Source organism: Molothrus aeneus, chromosome 23 (genome assembly GCF_037042795.1).
Source record: "Molothrus aeneus isolate 106 chromosome 23, BPBGC_Maene_1.0, whole genome shotgun sequence".
Taxonomy (NCBI): domain Eukaryota; kingdom Metazoa; phylum Chordata; class Aves; order Passeriformes; family Icteridae; genus Molothrus; species Molothrus aeneus.
The window spans coordinates 4,002,032-4,019,190 of NC_089668.1; the positions used below are offsets into that span (position 1 = coordinate 4,002,032).

The 17,159-nt window shown below is 47.0% G+C and overlaps 1 protein-coding gene across 2 annotated transcripts; it reads right to left on the reverse strand.

The window, feature by feature from the left end:
* Positions 1 to 78: 78 nt before the first annotated feature.
* On the reverse strand, positions 79 to 17,097 carry MTF1 (metal regulatory transcription factor 1). 2 transcript variants are annotated; one of them, XM_066564940.1, is made up of 11 exons: positions 17,048 to 17,097; positions 16,325 to 16,781; positions 11,768 to 12,006; positions 10,249 to 10,380; positions 9,628 to 9,701; positions 8,964 to 9,097; positions 8,486 to 8,563; positions 7,763 to 7,865; positions 6,671 to 7,227; positions 5,862 to 5,928; positions 79 to 5,758 (listed from the first exon to the last, which is right to left on the reverse strand). In XM_066564940.1, the coding sequence occupies exons 2-11, from the start codon at positions 16,736 to 16,738 to the stop codon at positions 5,364 to 5,366; spliced, it is 2,193 nt and encodes a 730-aa protein (XP_066421037.1). In that variant the 5' UTR covers positions 16,739 to 16,781; positions 17,048 to 17,097; the 3' UTR covers positions 79 to 5,363. The 2 variants fall into 2 exon arrangements, with proteins under 2 accessions (XP_066421037.1, XP_066421036.1); XM_066564939.1 differs by having other exon boundaries at positions 6,671 to 7,230.
* Between the last annotated feature and the right edge of the window lie 62 nt (positions 17,098 to 17,159).

Below are 17,159 nucleotides of genomic sequence, written 5' to 3' on the forward strand. Positions count from 1 at the left end.
ATTCCTGATGGGACAGGGCAGGATCCTCACACTCCTCTCCCACAGAATACTCTCAGGAAAAACTATTATAACACAATGTTTAAATAAGCATTTAATTAGGATTCCATTAGTATTAATATTGCTTTCAATTCCAAAAAGGTTAATTTCCACTTCTTTGCAGATATTTCAAAGTACAATATTAACTTCATACAAAATGAGCAATTAAGCAAACACCATTATTTCACATTCTTCAAAAAATACAAATTCATATTTACTCTTTTGGGTTTTGGAGATGCTCTTCCTTTGGAAGTACTGTACCTGTAACTAACATCTTCACATTGCTCAATGTAAGCACATTTGTTCCCATGTTTCAGAGTTAAATAAATTCCTTTATCACCATACACACAATCTTGAGAAACTGGGGTTTAGTTCAGCTGTCTCCAAAGCCCCAGGCAGTGCAGCCCCCACAGCCCCAACAGCTCAGCTGGAGCTGGAGCTGCCCCCGGTGTGGAGCCAGGCTGGGCTTTAGGCTGGGTGAGGCAAAACAGAGCAGGGTCAGCCCGAGCAGCAGGAGGACAGGAGAGTCACAAACCAGGAACACCAGCGACTGCAACTACAGCACTGCAAACACACCCTCGAGTCTGCTGGAAAAGGTCATGTGAAAAAAATCTTTCTTTAAGAAAAAGTAGAAACTGCATTTATTTGAGAAAGTGTACACTGCATAATGAACCAAATTTTGGCCAGCTTGCACACCACTGCAGCATGGTGTGGGGTTTCACCTAGTTCCAAAAACACACACTTAGACTATGTACACTACTACATAAATATCCAGTTTAATTTGCATTTCTCAGTGCAGACACAGAATCCAACTTCTAGAACATGTGATAGATATCAAGACAAGACACAAAAAAGTTAAAAGTTCAGCCCTGTCCATGAGAATTGACTACAGGTAACATTTATAAAAACTTGACATTGCTTCCAAAATATGTTACGGAAAAAATAGTATACAATTAAAAACTCTGCAGTCAGAAATTCATAGGGTTTATTAAAGACATGCTCTTCTTTTTTGCCTTACAGTCCAAACACTCCAACAGTTCTGCCCAGCTAGCTCAGGGAACTCCTGCCAAGAACTTTTCACCCACAGATCTCAAATAATTTCAGAGCCACCACCCTGGCCCGGTTCCGTGGGGAGGATCCGAGGCAGCGCGAGGCTCCGAGCCCTGCCTGGTGTGGAAGTGATTTTGTGACACCAGAGCTCCCCTGCTCTGCCCCACTGACCCAGCTCCTCACCTCAGAACAGCCCAGCAGCTGCTGCTCATCTCCAATCACCCCAAGGACAGCTCCCCTGGGTCAGCTCCATGCCAAGGACCCAGCTTATCTCAGAGCTGGAAACAGCTGCAGCTCAAGGACAACGTGGATGGCTACAGCCATGCCAGCCCCAAGAAATAAGGCAGTAACAGGACATCAGAAACCATCTTGAAGACAAATTTCAAAGGTGCAACATTGCCTGTTTGAAAGCAGCTTGTCACTTGTGTTCCCACGTGGGTGACAGGACGAGGACAGGGGAAGGAGGACGCACATCAGGGGACACAGCATGTCCAACAGGAGTGACAAGCAGCCCCCAGAAAGCGTGAGAGAAAAGGCTGCTGAAGCACAGTGCTCTCAGAGGGTTATTTGCATAGATTGGGCTAACGATGCATAATTTGTCTGGGGCAGGGGGAAGGGCAGCACAGCACCCACCACAGCTGTTCTGTCAGACAGACACACAGACCACGCGGCACAAGGATCTTTAGCTACAGGTATTGCACCAAGTTAAGTGCTCATCTTTGCACACCCCTGTTAACTTTTACTCAGAGCAAAAATAAACTTTGTGAAAGTATATACAAAAGAAATTGCAGCAATTGGGTTAAAGATAAAATAACCTAAAGTGCATTTTTAGATACCAGTATGAGGTTCTGCAAACTTGTCTTCCTGGGGACACTCAGCATTACACAAGTGTCCAACTCGTACTTTGTTCCATGTAATTCAGTACCAGCATTCAATCAGTGCTGATTTATCCCCCCCACCCCCCACCCACAAGCACAAAAAGCAATTTCTCCAACCTTCAGTCTGCTCACTTGGGTCCTTGCTTGGTGACCAAAGCTACCAAAGTCAGTAACTCGACCCTCTCTACATATTTGAGCTTCTACACCCATCTAGAAATCATGAGTGACCAAGTAAACCCCACTAGCACAAAACTGGTGACCTAGAGCAGTGCACTTTTGCTCTCTGACTGGTAATTAAAGGGGTTCATGCAGACTTTGTAGAGGCAGGCATGCTGTTCCCAGAGACTCCAGCACATGAACACTTTCCTGGGAATCCAGGGCAGAAACTCTCCCTTTCATTAACCATGTAATAGTGAATATGCTAAATGCTGGGGCAGCAAGGACAAGACAGGAAAATCTCTTGGCCTTGCAGAATCTCAGGGCTTTGCTGCAGCTGCCCTTGGATCTCCTTCCATCCCAGCATGGCACAGACTGCCCTGGAGCACAGTCTGATCACACACTACTGGGGATGATGCAAATGTGAAAACATCTCAGACACACGCAGCACAAACACTCTGGAAAGCAGATGGACAATAAACAACAAAAGCACACACACCTGTAAAACACAGTGGATGCACAGCCCGTGTGCTCACAGCATCACATGCTCCTGCCTCAGTACAAGCTCTAACCAGTTCCACCTGAATTGCAGCCTGCCTGATGCATGTATAAGAGGGCAATGGCAAACCCAATGCACCAAAGAATCAGCAGCACATAGTGCTTTTCCTGGAACACAACAAAAAAAAAAACCCAGTAGCTGTGAAGAGAAACAGCAGAGATTGACCCTGGGCACTGCTGCCCATCACTGCAGCTTCACATTGAGCTTCCCAGTTCAGAGACTTTGGTAGTTTCTTCTACTCATTTCAGTCACAAAAGAGTTTCTGAAGATGCTCCCTGGTCCAACCAGAAGAGTGTTTTAGGTTGACTAATTCCTAAGTAGCAAAAGTAAAAAAGCCTCCCTGAAGGCTGCAAAGGCTCAGAAGCGGTTGCTAAATCGCCCAGCTGTCACAGTGCAGGCCACATCTGGGACCCTTGTCCCCCATCAGAGGTAACCCCACAACTGCTGGGGAATCTTCACACTCCTGCATCAGGCACACACCCACACCCACTCACCCTCAAACACCACAGCTGCACTTGGCCAAAGGAAATGCCCGAGGCCACAGTGAGAGGCACCAGAGGGACCCCCAGGCAGCACTCGCTCCCCTCTCAGGTGGAGCTCTAGGCAGAGCAGCTGGCAGGAGACTCCTCTGCGAGGACAGTCCCAACCATGCAGGCCTGGGACTGTTTTTTGTGTTCAAATCAGTTCTTGCTGCCATGCAACTCAACTGCAGCACAAAACAAAGCTGGAGGAGAAAAGCAAAGGAGCCACCACCTCGCTGCCCTCCAAGGATTGCCATGACAGGAACAAACCAAGAAATGCTTTGTAAACCTGTTGCGTGGATGCCAAACCTTGTTGCTGCACAGCAGCCCTGCCACACACACCCAGAGGGAACACCACCAGCACGTGTGATGCCCTCGAGTTCATCCCTGGCAGCCCCGAGCTCTGTGCCCTGGCACAGACACTGAGTGCTCCTGGCACACTGGACACTCACAGGACACAGCTCCTTCCCCTCTGCAGCTCACCAGAAGCTGTGCAGGAGGGGAAGGCCAGCTCCCTTCAGCCCCTTTCACCCTGCCTGGGCAGTGCATTCTCAGGGAACAGCACAAGAGGAGGCTGATCCAGCCTCAGTGCTGGCCAGGCTACACTGAGCATGTCACAGGAGGATTGAACACCTGCTGATCACCAGGGTTCTCCCCTCCCCAGAGGTACAGAGAGCAGCTCTGATCAAACACAAAGAGTGAAAGATCTCTATCCACTACAGTTTGTATTCCTAAATTGAGTGCAGGGACACTCCCTGCTAATTGGCTTACAGTCATTATCTTTGTATCTCACTAAAGACAACACTGTAAACTGAATAAAGACTATTTAATATTCTTTTCCTTTAACACAAGAAAACTGACAGCCAAAGCCAGAAAGATGGATAAAAACTATAAAATTACATATTTTAAAATAATGCAGCATAAATAAACCATTTAGAATGAGACTGCATTTATTGCAACATTACAGGCTTTTTGGTGGAAGGGGGGGTTTGGATTTGATTTACCCTGAGTAGGTTAGAATATAGACTCTCAGTTTGATATGAAAAACTATTCTGTTGAGTAACATCTTTTAGTCAACAAATAGCCCCGTGCACAAAAAGCTGGCATTGCAGCAGGCTGGAGGCAGAGTCAGGCAGAAATTATATAGCTCACTGGAAAAAAAAAGAAGCATGTATGGACAACTGAAGGACAGACTCACTGAATTCCAACTGAATTTATGTTGACTCTTTCTCAAAATTTTTTTAAGGGTTGTTCTTCACAAAAGATGAGAGTAACCAGCAAAGGCACCGTGCTCCTGATTCAACAGTCCCAGGGTTAGGATGATGACTTGTTGCTGAACAGAGCCTAAGAAATCAAAAGAGCAGCAGGCACCAACCTGACCACACCTGGCACTCACTGCACCCTTTGGAGAGGCCAAGAAAACAGACTCTGGAGCCAGAGCCAGCAGCAGCTCTGACTGTGCTTCCATGTTGTGACACAGTGTCTGCAACACACTTGAGTCCTAGTGGAATTAAATGAACAGATCTATTCTGAAATAAACTCCCCCAAAGCTCCTGGAGGCTTCAGTAAGAGCAGCAGTACACAGCAAAACCAGGCACCAGCTCCTCATCAGGCATGTGACCACCACATTCAAATCACACTGCAGATAAATCCTCTCCCCCAGCTATGCCATTTCCTCCCCCACAGCCTCCTTTCCTGGGCTCCCCTTTAGTGCATGGTTAGTAGAGACATGAGAGACAGGAGAAGATTAGAGACCCAAGAAGTTGTAACAAAGACCCACTTGCTGCCAGTACCTTAATCCCAAACGTAAGTGATGTGCAATTGGAGACAAAGTAACCCCCCTTTTCCTTTTAAAAATCTTTTTGCACACGAGTAACCTTAACTTCTGTGTTCACATATGACAAGCAAAAGTGACAGACAGTGCAGCCAAAACAGTTCATATATAACTTAGCTATTTCTTTTTTTTTTTTTTTTTTTACCTTTTCTTTTTTTAGATAGAATCTCAAAGGTGGATGTACCTGGGACGTGACTAAGATGACATCCGTGAAGCAGAAATAAGCCACAAAACTTCCAAAGAGGAAGGAATAAGAATCGATCCTTCAGTTTCTGCTTCTAAGGAGAAGGGTTTTACCCTCCAGGTGCAAAGGAAAATCTGGAACATCTTCACTTAGAGAAGTTGCTATTCAAACCAATTTCTTCCTCACCCTGCAGTAGTGCTTCAATTGGAATTATATTAGACGGGGTTTCAGGGCTTTGGAGGGACAGGAAGTCCGATACATCCATGGCACTTAAAGTTTCAGTCTGGGAGTCTGAAGGGTTAACTATCTGACTGCTCTGCCCACAAGAAGGAGGAGCAGAGGAGGAAGGAAAGGTCTGAGGCTGCAGCTGGGAAGCTGGCTGCTCCAAAGCTTTTGAATCAGGTGAGGAACATTCCTTCTTCACGGCGGAGGTGGCTTTGTCCTTGGCAGAGTCTCGGCAGGCACACTGGCACTGGCAGGCCTCCTCCTGCTTGATAATGATAACAGGAACGCTGAGACCAATCTGCTGAACAGGGCTTCCTGAAGGTGAAACAAAGAAAAAACACAATGGAACTACATCATTTCACAGCAGGGAGAGAGAAAATCAGCTTTGTTCAATCAATTAGTTCAGTGTCACGCTTACCTGTGTTACCAGCTACTGGTAATGCAGTGGTAAAAAACACCTTTTCTACTACTTTTGGAACTTGTGGCTTTAAAGAAAAAAAAAAAAAAAACAAAAGAAAAAAGTGTGAATTGACTCAAATTAAATTTCTGTTGTTCAAACTCTAAACAGCTATATACATATTCCAAAGAGACACACAAGAAAACTGGGCTCATTGTTTCAGTGGTCCTAAAGATTTGGCATAACATCCCCTGCATTATTTGCTGTTGAACTCAGCTTGTGGGTTTTGACAATTCAATGACTGAATCTTTAAACACTGCTCTGTGTACCTGCAGCCACTCACTCTTTAGCTGAGAGCCTAAAGTGGCACCAGTATTGTCAAAGAGAAAACTCCTGAAGTTTCAGCTATCCAGATTTACTGGAAAACCACAAACATTCTCTTTCCAGAAAATCTCTTTTCATTATCAGCCAAAATTAGGCAGAGACAGAGATTACAAAATGCCTAAACACAACCTTTAGAGTCTTTTGTGCTTCTATGCATTAAAAGCAATACATTAAGGCCCATGTGTATCCCTGTCCTGGACAAACACACTGACACCTGCTGGCAGAAGTCCCCACGAGTGGAAAGAAGAAAAAAAAGATCTTTTTGCACCCTGGGTTTCTCTGTGCTCTAATTATTTCCCTGCCTATTCCAGGGACTGCACTGGTGATGTGTACACACATTAACATGCCAAGCATTATACCACACTGCATCCTGGGGTTTATCTTACAGGTTTGACCCCCTCCCTTTTCAAAAGCAAGAGCTCCAAAGCCCTGCTGGATGTACTGACCATTTGTTCTTGGCTTTGTGGGGAACCAGTGGCACCATTTAAGATCCATTGTAAGTTCTGCTCTCCCATGACAATGCTGGGCTGCAGAATGGCGGTGCTTGGAGAAGGAGTAATGGTTATAGTGGGGTTACTGGTCAGAACAGGGTTTGCACCAACAGGCACAGTCTGAACTACAGCTGGCAGGGGCTCAGTGGCACTGGGGGCTGTCGGGGCAGGAGCCCCAGCTACCACTGACAGTCCCTGAACGATGGGCTGTGGTGGAGGCTGGCTGTGCTGCAGGAAGTCTTGGTGACTGGCTGCAAACGGTGTGCTGTGAGGAACAGGCACTTCTGGGGATTGTAAAACAGTAGCAGGATTCCCAAACGCAGCTGGCTGTGAGCTGGGTGCGATGGAGGAGGGAGCAGCAGGGGCTGCCGAGCCTTGCAGCGCTGCCTGAGCCGGCTCGGGGAGGCCGAGCTGCAGGACCAGGGGGAGGGACAAGGAGGCTGCGTCTGCTGCTGGGGGCGGGACCGCAGCCACCGAGTCTGCGTCGCCGTTAAAGCCTTCAATCAACGAGGCTGCTGAAAGAGAAACAGAAAAAATATAAATACATCCGTTCTCATTAGGTCTGGATGAATTGATTTTTTAATGAACTCATCAGCTAGCTGATGGATTTCTGCCAAGTAAAGCATTACCACGTTCCTAACTTCAGATTAGTGCTTAAAAACAACCCTAGCAGTGAAATCTAAAAGTAGCTGCAAATTCAGGAAGTTGGTAACAGTGGGCTCTACACTGAGCCTGATCAGGCTGATCTCCTCTCTCTGATAAGCCTTTTATCAGTTGTGCAGCAACGTCAAGAAAACAGGATGATGCTTGAGAGCTCCAGTGCCAGCACTGCAGGACAGTGTGCTGGGTCACCTCCCCATCACTGAGTGTCACAGTCTGTGCACACCATGCATTCCAACACCAATGAATTTCAACCCTGAAGTTAAAGCTCTTTTTGCTTCTTAGAGTTATGCTGGGCATTAAGCTTCAGTCTGAAATGCTGAATTCAGTACATGCATGCAGAGCTGTCAGAGTTCTCTCTGACAGCAGTGCAGATAAAACTGGTACCTGTCTGCTGAGAGTCATCCTGATTTGCAGTGTGGTCTGGGCTCTGAAACATAGACTCAAAGATGCTTGCTGGTGAGATTGTGCTGAGGTCCTGTCCATGTGTCTGACAGACAGAAAACAAAGAGGAAACCATCAGACAATGTTGTATCTCAGGTCTCCACAAACCCCAGGCAAGCGGTGTGTGCATGTCAGAAACACTCCTCCAATGCACCAGCCACCCTCAGGAATGGCCACACCTATTGCTTACATGCTGTAAATTTACCCCCAGTTTTTACTATCTGTAATCAAATTTACCAACATAATGAGCAACCCCTACAAAAATATGTAACCTCTTCAAAAGTAAAATATATTCCTCTGCATCCACTCTTTGTTTAACCCTTATTTCTTGCAGTACTCCATCAGAAACAGACATTAATTGGCTGCTTGCAGAACCCTTTCATATCCTGGACTATGCAATTCTAGCCATCCACAGGAGCAGAATGCACACAGGAGCTGCACCCTGCTCCCACAGCACAGCACAAAGAACAACACATTCTCCTCAGCATCTCATTTTCCTCTATGTAAAATCCAAACTCAGTCAAGACTTATCAAGAAGCAAGAACACTGTTATGGTAAAATCATATGCAGAGCTTCCCTATAGCAGGTTGAAATAAGCACTGCACATTTTGGAGGACAAAAATCCAAAGTCAACGAGGATGAGGCAATTCCAGGACAGTAACTCACTGGATTAGAGTTCTCCCGCAATTCTGAATCTGTTGAGATGAGGCTTAAATCACTCAGACAAAGTGAGTGACTTGTATCCTGTGAAAAAGGAAAACAATTTGAATTATGTATTAAAAGGATAATGTCAGAAATGCTCTAAATTACTTTTGAGAGTCTGTGCTTTGCTTATATGGGACCCAAGTCTCAGTTCTAAAATCAAAGGAACAATATTTTTAAGCAAAGGATATTTAGCAGCTATCAAGGATTCTTAACATCTCAAAGTACTTCCAAAAAAGCCATATAACCCAGAATTTTAAATTAGCATAGGAACAAATCAACTTTTAGAAAACAAAGAAAATTAAACCTTCCCAGGTAGTATTTGAAAACCCCAGTTTTAAATGTTACACCTTAAGAACAAGCTGCAGACCAAATGATTTCTCCCCCAAAGTATAGTTTATACCCACCTAACACAGAAACATTAAGCAGAAGTGCCACTAACCTCAGACACATTGTTATTGGGAAGTGCATTATAGCTATGTCCCTTCTCATGACCTTTCATGTGACTCTTGAGACTGTACTGGGTGCTGAAAGTCTTCTCACAACCATTGCTGGGACAGAAGAAGGGTTTCTCCCCTAGAGGCAGCACAGAACACATTGAACAGACTTTAAAACATCCCATCAGACACACTTTTAAAGCACTGGCAGAGCAGTATTTCATACAAACAAGACATTTTCTGCCCCATCACACATTCAGCATTCCTGGGAGTCCTGCAGGTGAGTGTTTTCATCTCACCATGGGAACTGACACACAACACAATATTTAATTCTTGTGCATCATTACTGGTACATTTGTGAAAATACATTCATTGAATTCAAGACCTGTCAAGCATAAACATAACTGCATAAATGGAAAGTTTGGATTGGCCTGGTGCAGGAGTTTGCACTTGGCCTTTTTAAATTCATGAGGTTCACATGGGCACACCCCTCCAGCCTGCAAAGGTCTCTCTGGATGCCATTCCCTCCCTCACAGGTGTCACCTGAGCCACTCAACTCAGTGTCACTCTCAACTATAAATTCATATTAGGATTCTGAGAGTTAGTATAAACTTAATAAGCTCAATTAAACAAAATAAATTTAAAAAAAAAACAACCCATAGAACTTACCAGTATGTGTTCTAACATGTGTTTTGAGGTGGTGGCTTGCAGCAAAAGCCTTCCCACAGCCATCATGCTCACACCTGAATGAGGCATCACAGGAGAGTCAGCATCAGCTCCCTTCAATGCATTAGCTACAACCTTAAATCATGCTTTGCAGTAGTCCCAGACTCTAAAAAGCAGGCCCAAAGCTAAGCTCTGTTAGCAACCAGCTATCTCCCAGCAGCTGCTGTGCATGCTGTACACATGCTATCATAGCAGGGCTCTGAGCAGGACTTTAAAATCCAAGCACAAAGGTAGCATTTGGGGTGTCTCCTCCATGGAATATACACTGCACCCCAGCAGAGAGCAGCAATGTGTTTTAAAAGATGCTCACCATGGCATAGGATTGTGTTTATAAAACCACCTTAACTATTCTTGCTTTTCAGGATAATCACTGCACCCACTGTTAAAGGAAACTGGGGGAGCTCAGAACAAAATGGAGAGAACAAAAAGGCTCCAATGCCAGCCAGCCACCTTCACTCACTTCTCAGGAGAACACCACTCCATTCAGAGCAGTACCAGCTGCTTTTTGGCACAGGTGCCTCATTACCTGAGCCACAGGAGCCAGCACAGCAGCCAGCAACTCACCGAAATGGCTTTTCTCCTGTGTGTGTTCTGATGTGCTTCCTCAGGTCACTGTGCGTTGTGAAGTATTTGCTGCAGCCTTCTGATTCACAGTTAAATGTTTTCCCTGTGTGAAGCCTTTGATGTGCTTTCAACCTAAAAAACATGTCAAAAAAATCCATCTTAGGACTGGTAGGATAAGACAGACCTGGCCTGAGGCAAGCAAGGCACTCTTTCAGATGTGCAGGACAGAATCAAAGACAGAATATTCTGACAGGAGGTAATGAGCTCATGGAAGTGACTGCTATCAGTTCCAAAGTCCTCCAGCAAGGCTGAGAGACCCCTGTGTTCATCCACCACCTTCAGTGCTATTGGAATACAAAGAAGTGACCACAGTTCTGTCATCCTACCCTTTGGACAGCATTGCCACACTTGAAGGGCTTATATGAGGTGTTTATTTGTACCTGTACATGGAAGAGGCAAAACAATCATATTCAACCATAAACACAAAGCAGATGGAACCTGCAGAACAGCAACAGCCACACCTACAAGAAAATTTGCCAGAGCCTTCTCACCTGGAGTATTGAGCACCCTCTCACCTGCACAGTGTGTTGAACACCCTCTCACCTGTACAGGGTTGGGAACATTTTCTCACCAGTACAGTGTGTTGAACACCCTCTCACCTGCACAGTGTGTTGAACACCCTCTCACCTGTACAGGGTTGGGAACACTTTCTCACCAGTACAGTGTGCTGAACACCCTCTCACATGTAGTGCTGAACACCCTCTCATCTGCACAGTGCTGAACACCTTCTCCCTGTACAGTGCTGAACACCTTCTCCCTGTACAGTGCTGAACACCCCATCGCCTGTACAATGTTGAACACCCTCTCACCTGCACAGTGTGTTTAACACCCTCTCACCTGCACAGTGATGAACACCAGCTCACTTGTACAGTGTGCTGAACACCCTCTCACTGTACAGTGCTGAACACCCCATCGCCTGTACAGTGCTGAACACCCTCTCACCTGTACAGTGTGCTGAACACCTGCTCACCTGTAGTGCTGAACACCCTCTCACCTGCACAGTGTGATAAACACCCTCTCACCTGCACAGTGCTGAACACCTGCTCACCTGCACAGTGTGATAAACACCCTCTCACCTGTACAGTGTGTTGAACACCCTCTCACCTGCACAGTGTGTTGAACACCCTCTCACCTGTACAGTGTGTTGAACACCCTCTCACCTGTACAGGGTTGGGAACACTTTCTCACCAGTACAGTGTGCTGAACACCCTCTCACCTGTAGTGCTGAACACCCTCTCACCTGCACAGTGCTGGAACACCAGCTCACCTGCACAGTGTGATAAACACCCTCTCACCTGTACAGTGTGCTGAACACCTGCTCACCTGCACAGTGCTGAACACCCTCTCACCTGTACAATATTGAACACCCTCTCACCTGTACAGTGTGTTGAACACCCTCTCACCTGTACAGTGTGTTGAACACCCTCTCACCTGTACAGTGTGTTGAACACCCTCTCACCTGTACAGTGTGTTGAACGCCTTCTCACAGCCCTGCACGTCACACTCGAAGGGTTTCTCCTTGGTGTGCACCCTGACGTGGATTTTGAGGCTGTAGGAGGTGAGGAAGGCCTTGCCACAGCCCTCCTGGTTGCACACAAAGGTGTACTCCCCCCGGTGGGTCTTCTGGTGCGTGCGCAGGTTGCCAGCGGTGCTGTAGGTGCGGGGACAGCCCTCGAAGGTGCACTGGTAGCGCTTCACCTGAAGGACAAAACGCTGCATGATTAATCATTTTTAATAATTTCTGGAATCCACACATGGATGTAGTCCTTTGATGCGGTCAGACAACAGATTTTGACCCCAAAGCCTGCCCAAAAAACTTATTGCTGCTTAATTCTCTGACAAGAAGATTTCTGCTGTGCTGTGAGAGGAAGGAGGGGCACATGGGGAAGCAGCTGGGCTTGCAGAACAGGAATCCAACAGAAGGGAAAAAAGGAAAGACACAATCCAAAATTTTTCTAGCCAAAAATCTGATAAAACAGTTGGAAAGAACATGGAGGAGCCATCACACCTGTCCACTACCCACAAATATAGCACCTGCATTTTAGTCCAGTGCTTCCTGCAGAGCTACTCATTTGTGGAGCAGGGAGACAAAGGAAAATGCACTGTCACAATGCTCAAACCCACTGCCCTGTGTGCTGAATTCCTATCAACACCTTGAGCAAAACAGTTTTTACCATTTCCCATGCTCTACCCACCAGTCCATTCCTTACTTCACTCTATCCCAAAACAGCCCTCAGGGAGCCTCGTTCTTCCCTTCTGTGGCTACTGAAACAGGCAGTGCCTGAAGTGTAATGGATCACACCAGGTCACAAGGAGACTCAAATACAGCTGTCACAGATTTCTCAGTAAGCCACTGAGATCCCCAGGACAGCTTCTCATGGAACTCCATTTGGTGCAGGCACGAGGGATCATTTAGAAGCTTGTGCAAGTGGTGACACCTCATGAAATCTCATCCTCTTTTGTGAACCAGAAGGAATACACCCCTGATCTGCCTGAATAAAGTTATCCTCCACCATTAATTACCAGACTGATGGCATTCATTTGACTGTTAAAGTTCAGAAACCTCAACACCTCATAGTGATTGAGGAGCACAAGAGAGGACTTGGCAAGTCACACCAGCTATAAATCAAGTTCTGGACAGTTCTCCATAACAAAACAGAAATAGCTTCTTGGTTACTTCCAACCTGTTTTGTAGGGGACAAAACTGCCAGCAGGACTCCTTTAGGAAAATTCTATAAAGCTGAGTGATCTTATGTGTATCTGAATCCATGATCTCTTGTTGCTCTCACAACAGGCTGGCAATCACCTTCACCTTGACTCAGTAAAACTTTCCTATTTGGAAAATGCTAAACCCTCCTGTGAGACACACAGGGCACAGAAATACCATAATGTGCTGGGTTTGGCTGGGATAGAGTTCATTTTCTTCACTTGTATAGAGCATGTTCTGGATTTGTGCTCAACACAGGCCTGATGATACAGAGATGGATTTTTTTAATGCTTCTCATTCTGCCCCACCAGCAAGGGGCTGGGGGTACACAGGGAGTGGGGAGGGGACTCAGCCAGGACAGCTGACCCTGACTGCCCAGGGATACCCCAGACCATGTGATGTTCATGCTTAGTATAGAAAACTGGGCAAGGAGGAGGAAGGGGAAACATTTTGTGGTCCCCAATCTCTGTTTGGTGTGTGTGTGTTAGGCTGAGCTCCTGCCTGCCAGGGGAAACAAGGAATTCATCCCTTCCTGTTTTCAACTGGTCACTCAGCATTCTCAGAGAAGGAAACAGTAATTTCACTCTAAGCAATGTCCCCTTGATTTACAGTTCAAATCAGGCAGAAATGCTTGGCCATTTATTACCACTGAACACCCAAGAACTGCAGCATGGTTACAGTGCAGTTAGGAAGTCTGAGGCAGCCACAACACAGGAGCACAGAGCAGTAACACACCAGCACAGAAAACACATTTTATTACATGAGGAGGGTGCATCAGCCTCCCCCAGGATCACCAGATCCAGTACAATTTGTGTATCAGGGCTGAAGTAAATGTTCCTTGTTACAGCTTTAAGGCAGCTGGAAATTAACACTTTACACAACATTTCCCATGGTACACAAGGGATCTGACACAGGCAGGAACTACCTGAAAATCAAGGGAGGGTTCTGTTAAGCTTTCCAGGTGTTTACATTTAGATTTAGAAGAAAAAGGACAGTATTAATTACAGATTAAGCTGTTTGGTTCCCAGCTGTCACTGCCCATGTGTAAGGGAAGGTGGCAGTATCAGTTTAATGGCCTGAACTCTCACAATGGCCTTGCAGTGCTCTCCCTCCCTCAAAGGCCAAATCTTTATTTCACAAATCCTTCCAAGCAGCAACATCATCACCACCTTCTGAGCAAAACAAACCTTTCTGTGAAGCACCACAGCATTGAATTCTCTTTTGACATCAGCACATCAACACACTGCACACTGTCCATACACACAAAACCATCAGAGATGGATCTGAAAGCCTCGCAGGGAGCTGCAGGCTGCCCCAGCACCAGGGCACAACAGAAAACAAACAAAGCAGCAGAGGGCAAGCCCTGGGCAGGCAGGACAGGGCCCAGGCACTCTGAGGCCAAAGGCTGTGGCTTTTGGCCAGGGACAGTGAGGTGCTGCTGGAAGAGACATGATCCAGCATTCACCTCAGAAAACTCGTTGTGCAATAGGCAACAGGGCTGGAGAAAGCAGAGCCTCGCCTCACACCCTGGTTCAAAGTCTACTCTAACTGCTCTGTTTGCCTTTAACTCTTCCTGAGCTTGCTACCCTAAATGGCTTCATTTTCAGTGAACAAATAACTGGGTTTGAAATAAGAAACTGTAATCACGATTGTTCTTACCCACACAATTACAGGGAGATGTACAACAGAATTTAAAAAGGCAAAGGTACTAAAGTGCAAAATCCCTTTTCAGCTTCATAAACGTCTAAGGCTGACCTGAAAATCTGAGACTTTAAAACAATTATTTCAAGTGTTGAAATTGTTGCAGACATTTTGCAAGTACCAAAGAACAGAGCTGTTAATTTTCAGAGATGACTCAGATGCTTGGGAGCTTTAGAGCTTTCCTTTCCTCACCTCCAGACAACTTATCAGACCCTTAAAACAGCAGCCAAAAAGGCCTTTCACATGTGCTCAGTGCCACTGCTTCCACATTATGGTGTCACTGCCCTCTGCTCTGGGAAATCAACTCCAGAAATGGAAAATAAATTCATATAAAGCATTTCACTAGGAAATTCCACATCCTACAAGCCTTCTCTAAAAAGTAAAGGTGAAAAAATGCAGTCAGTAACTGACAGCAGGAGACTCAAACAGGCTCACTGAACACACCTCAGCCTAGAAGCTCCCCAGCTGCAGATCTGACCCCCCCCAGCCCCAATTCCCAGCTCTCAGCCCCACGGTGACAGCTCTGTGCTGAGTGTCACAGTCTGTGCCACCTGCACTCATCACCCCTCACATAACTCAGGCAGGCCACAGAAGGAGCACTAACCCATCCCTGAGCTGGTGTCACAGCCAAATTCCATTTGCTCTTGCATCCAAAAAGAGTCCCAGCACAAGCCCTCCCCACTGTGCATCCAGACAGAATTCATTAGGGAAACAGAATTAAGAGTAAACTCAAAAAGAAAGGTCCCAGGACAATCCCCACTGTGCATCCAGACAGAATTCATTAGGGAAACAGAATTAAAAGCAAACTCAAAAAGAAGAGTCCCAGGACAAGCCCTCCCCACTGTAAATCCAGATAATTCTGTTTCCCTAGTGAATTCTAAGAGCAAACTCAAAAAGAAGAGTCCCAGGACAATCCACACTGTGGATCCAGACAGAATCCATTAGGGAAAAAGAATTAAAAGCAAACTCCATTTTAACCATGCAGCCTGACCTGAGCTTTCAAAACACATCAGCTTAAAGCTTCCATCTTCTTCTCACAGTCTCCCCGTGACACAATAAAACTACAAATAATTTAAAATTTGGCATCTCACATGTGGTACTCCAGCTCCCAGCAATGGCCTGGCCCTTAACTGTGACCTGAATGTGCTTTTCTTGAAAATGTGCCCAATCCAAACCAATCCCAGATTGTTTCAGCTGCCTCTGAACTCACAAAACAACGACCAGAGCAGAAGAAAACCTGAAGATCACTAAAATGATACACATCACTGACACAAAGGTGTGCCAGTGCCTCACCCTCCTGCCATCCAGTGTCACCAAGTGCCTTCTGGCAGGTTCCTAAGGCAGCAGCTGGTGTCAGAGGGAAGAGGGATGGCCCTGGCAGCTCTGCTGGGACACAGCTCTCCCCAGCACACTGCAAAGCTGGGGATGACAACCAGAGCAGATTTACACAAAACTCCTCAAAAACGAGCAAAACCACTGCCCCTCTCATGAAAAAACAGCAAAACCACTCATGAAGAAACAGCTTAACTGCTGCCTCTCTCCTGAAAAACAGCCCATTTTCAAAGCCTTTAAGGTGCACAAAGCCCAGAATCACGTTTAGGTACTCACTTCCTTCCTCTTGGTTTCTGGGCACTCAGACTGCAAAGTGAGAGTTGCTCCTTCGATGTTCCTTGGCATGGGAGTTGAACCAGGATTTATTGTTAGATGAATCTGATCTGGAGAAATAATGTGTTGCACGTAACCCTGTGACATCCCTTCATGATCTGCTATTAAATGAAATCCTTCTTCGTGACCCTCGGGTAAAAAAGGCAAGTGGTCACCGCACTGTCCTTCATCCTCCTCATCCTCCAGCACGCTGTGGTCCTGCTCGATGAGCACAGTTGTCCTGTCATACACCGTCCCGGACGAGGAGGACACCAGCCCGTTTTTGTCAGCAAACCTCATCATATTTTCATCCTGGGCTAAATCGTCTTCCTCCCCTTCATAGTAGATGGCGTTGCCCTCGGGGCTATTCTCGCCCATGGCTCCGCGCCTCTCACCGCGAGCTCCGGCCGGAACGGCTCATCTACAACACAACGATGGGCGGAGAGGGGGTCAGGCGGTTCTGCCGGCCCGGCCCGAGCCCCGTTCCGCCCTCAGGCACAACCCCAGCGCGGCCGGTGGCGGCGGGGCCGGGCCGGGCCGAGCGCCGCGGTCCCGCCCCGAGCGCGGCGCTCCCTCACCCGGCGCACAGCCACTCCCCGTGCCTGTGCAAACCGCACCGCTCCGGCTGGGCTCGGCTCAGCCCGTCCCCGCTCCGCTCCCCCGTCCCGCTCCCCCCCGGCCGCTCACCGGGTGCCGGCGGCGGCTCCTTCCCCGCCCCAGCGGCACCATGATCGCCGCGACCCCGCTTCCGCTTCCGCCCGCGCGCCGCACGCCGGGAGCGCCGCGCCCGCCGCGGGGG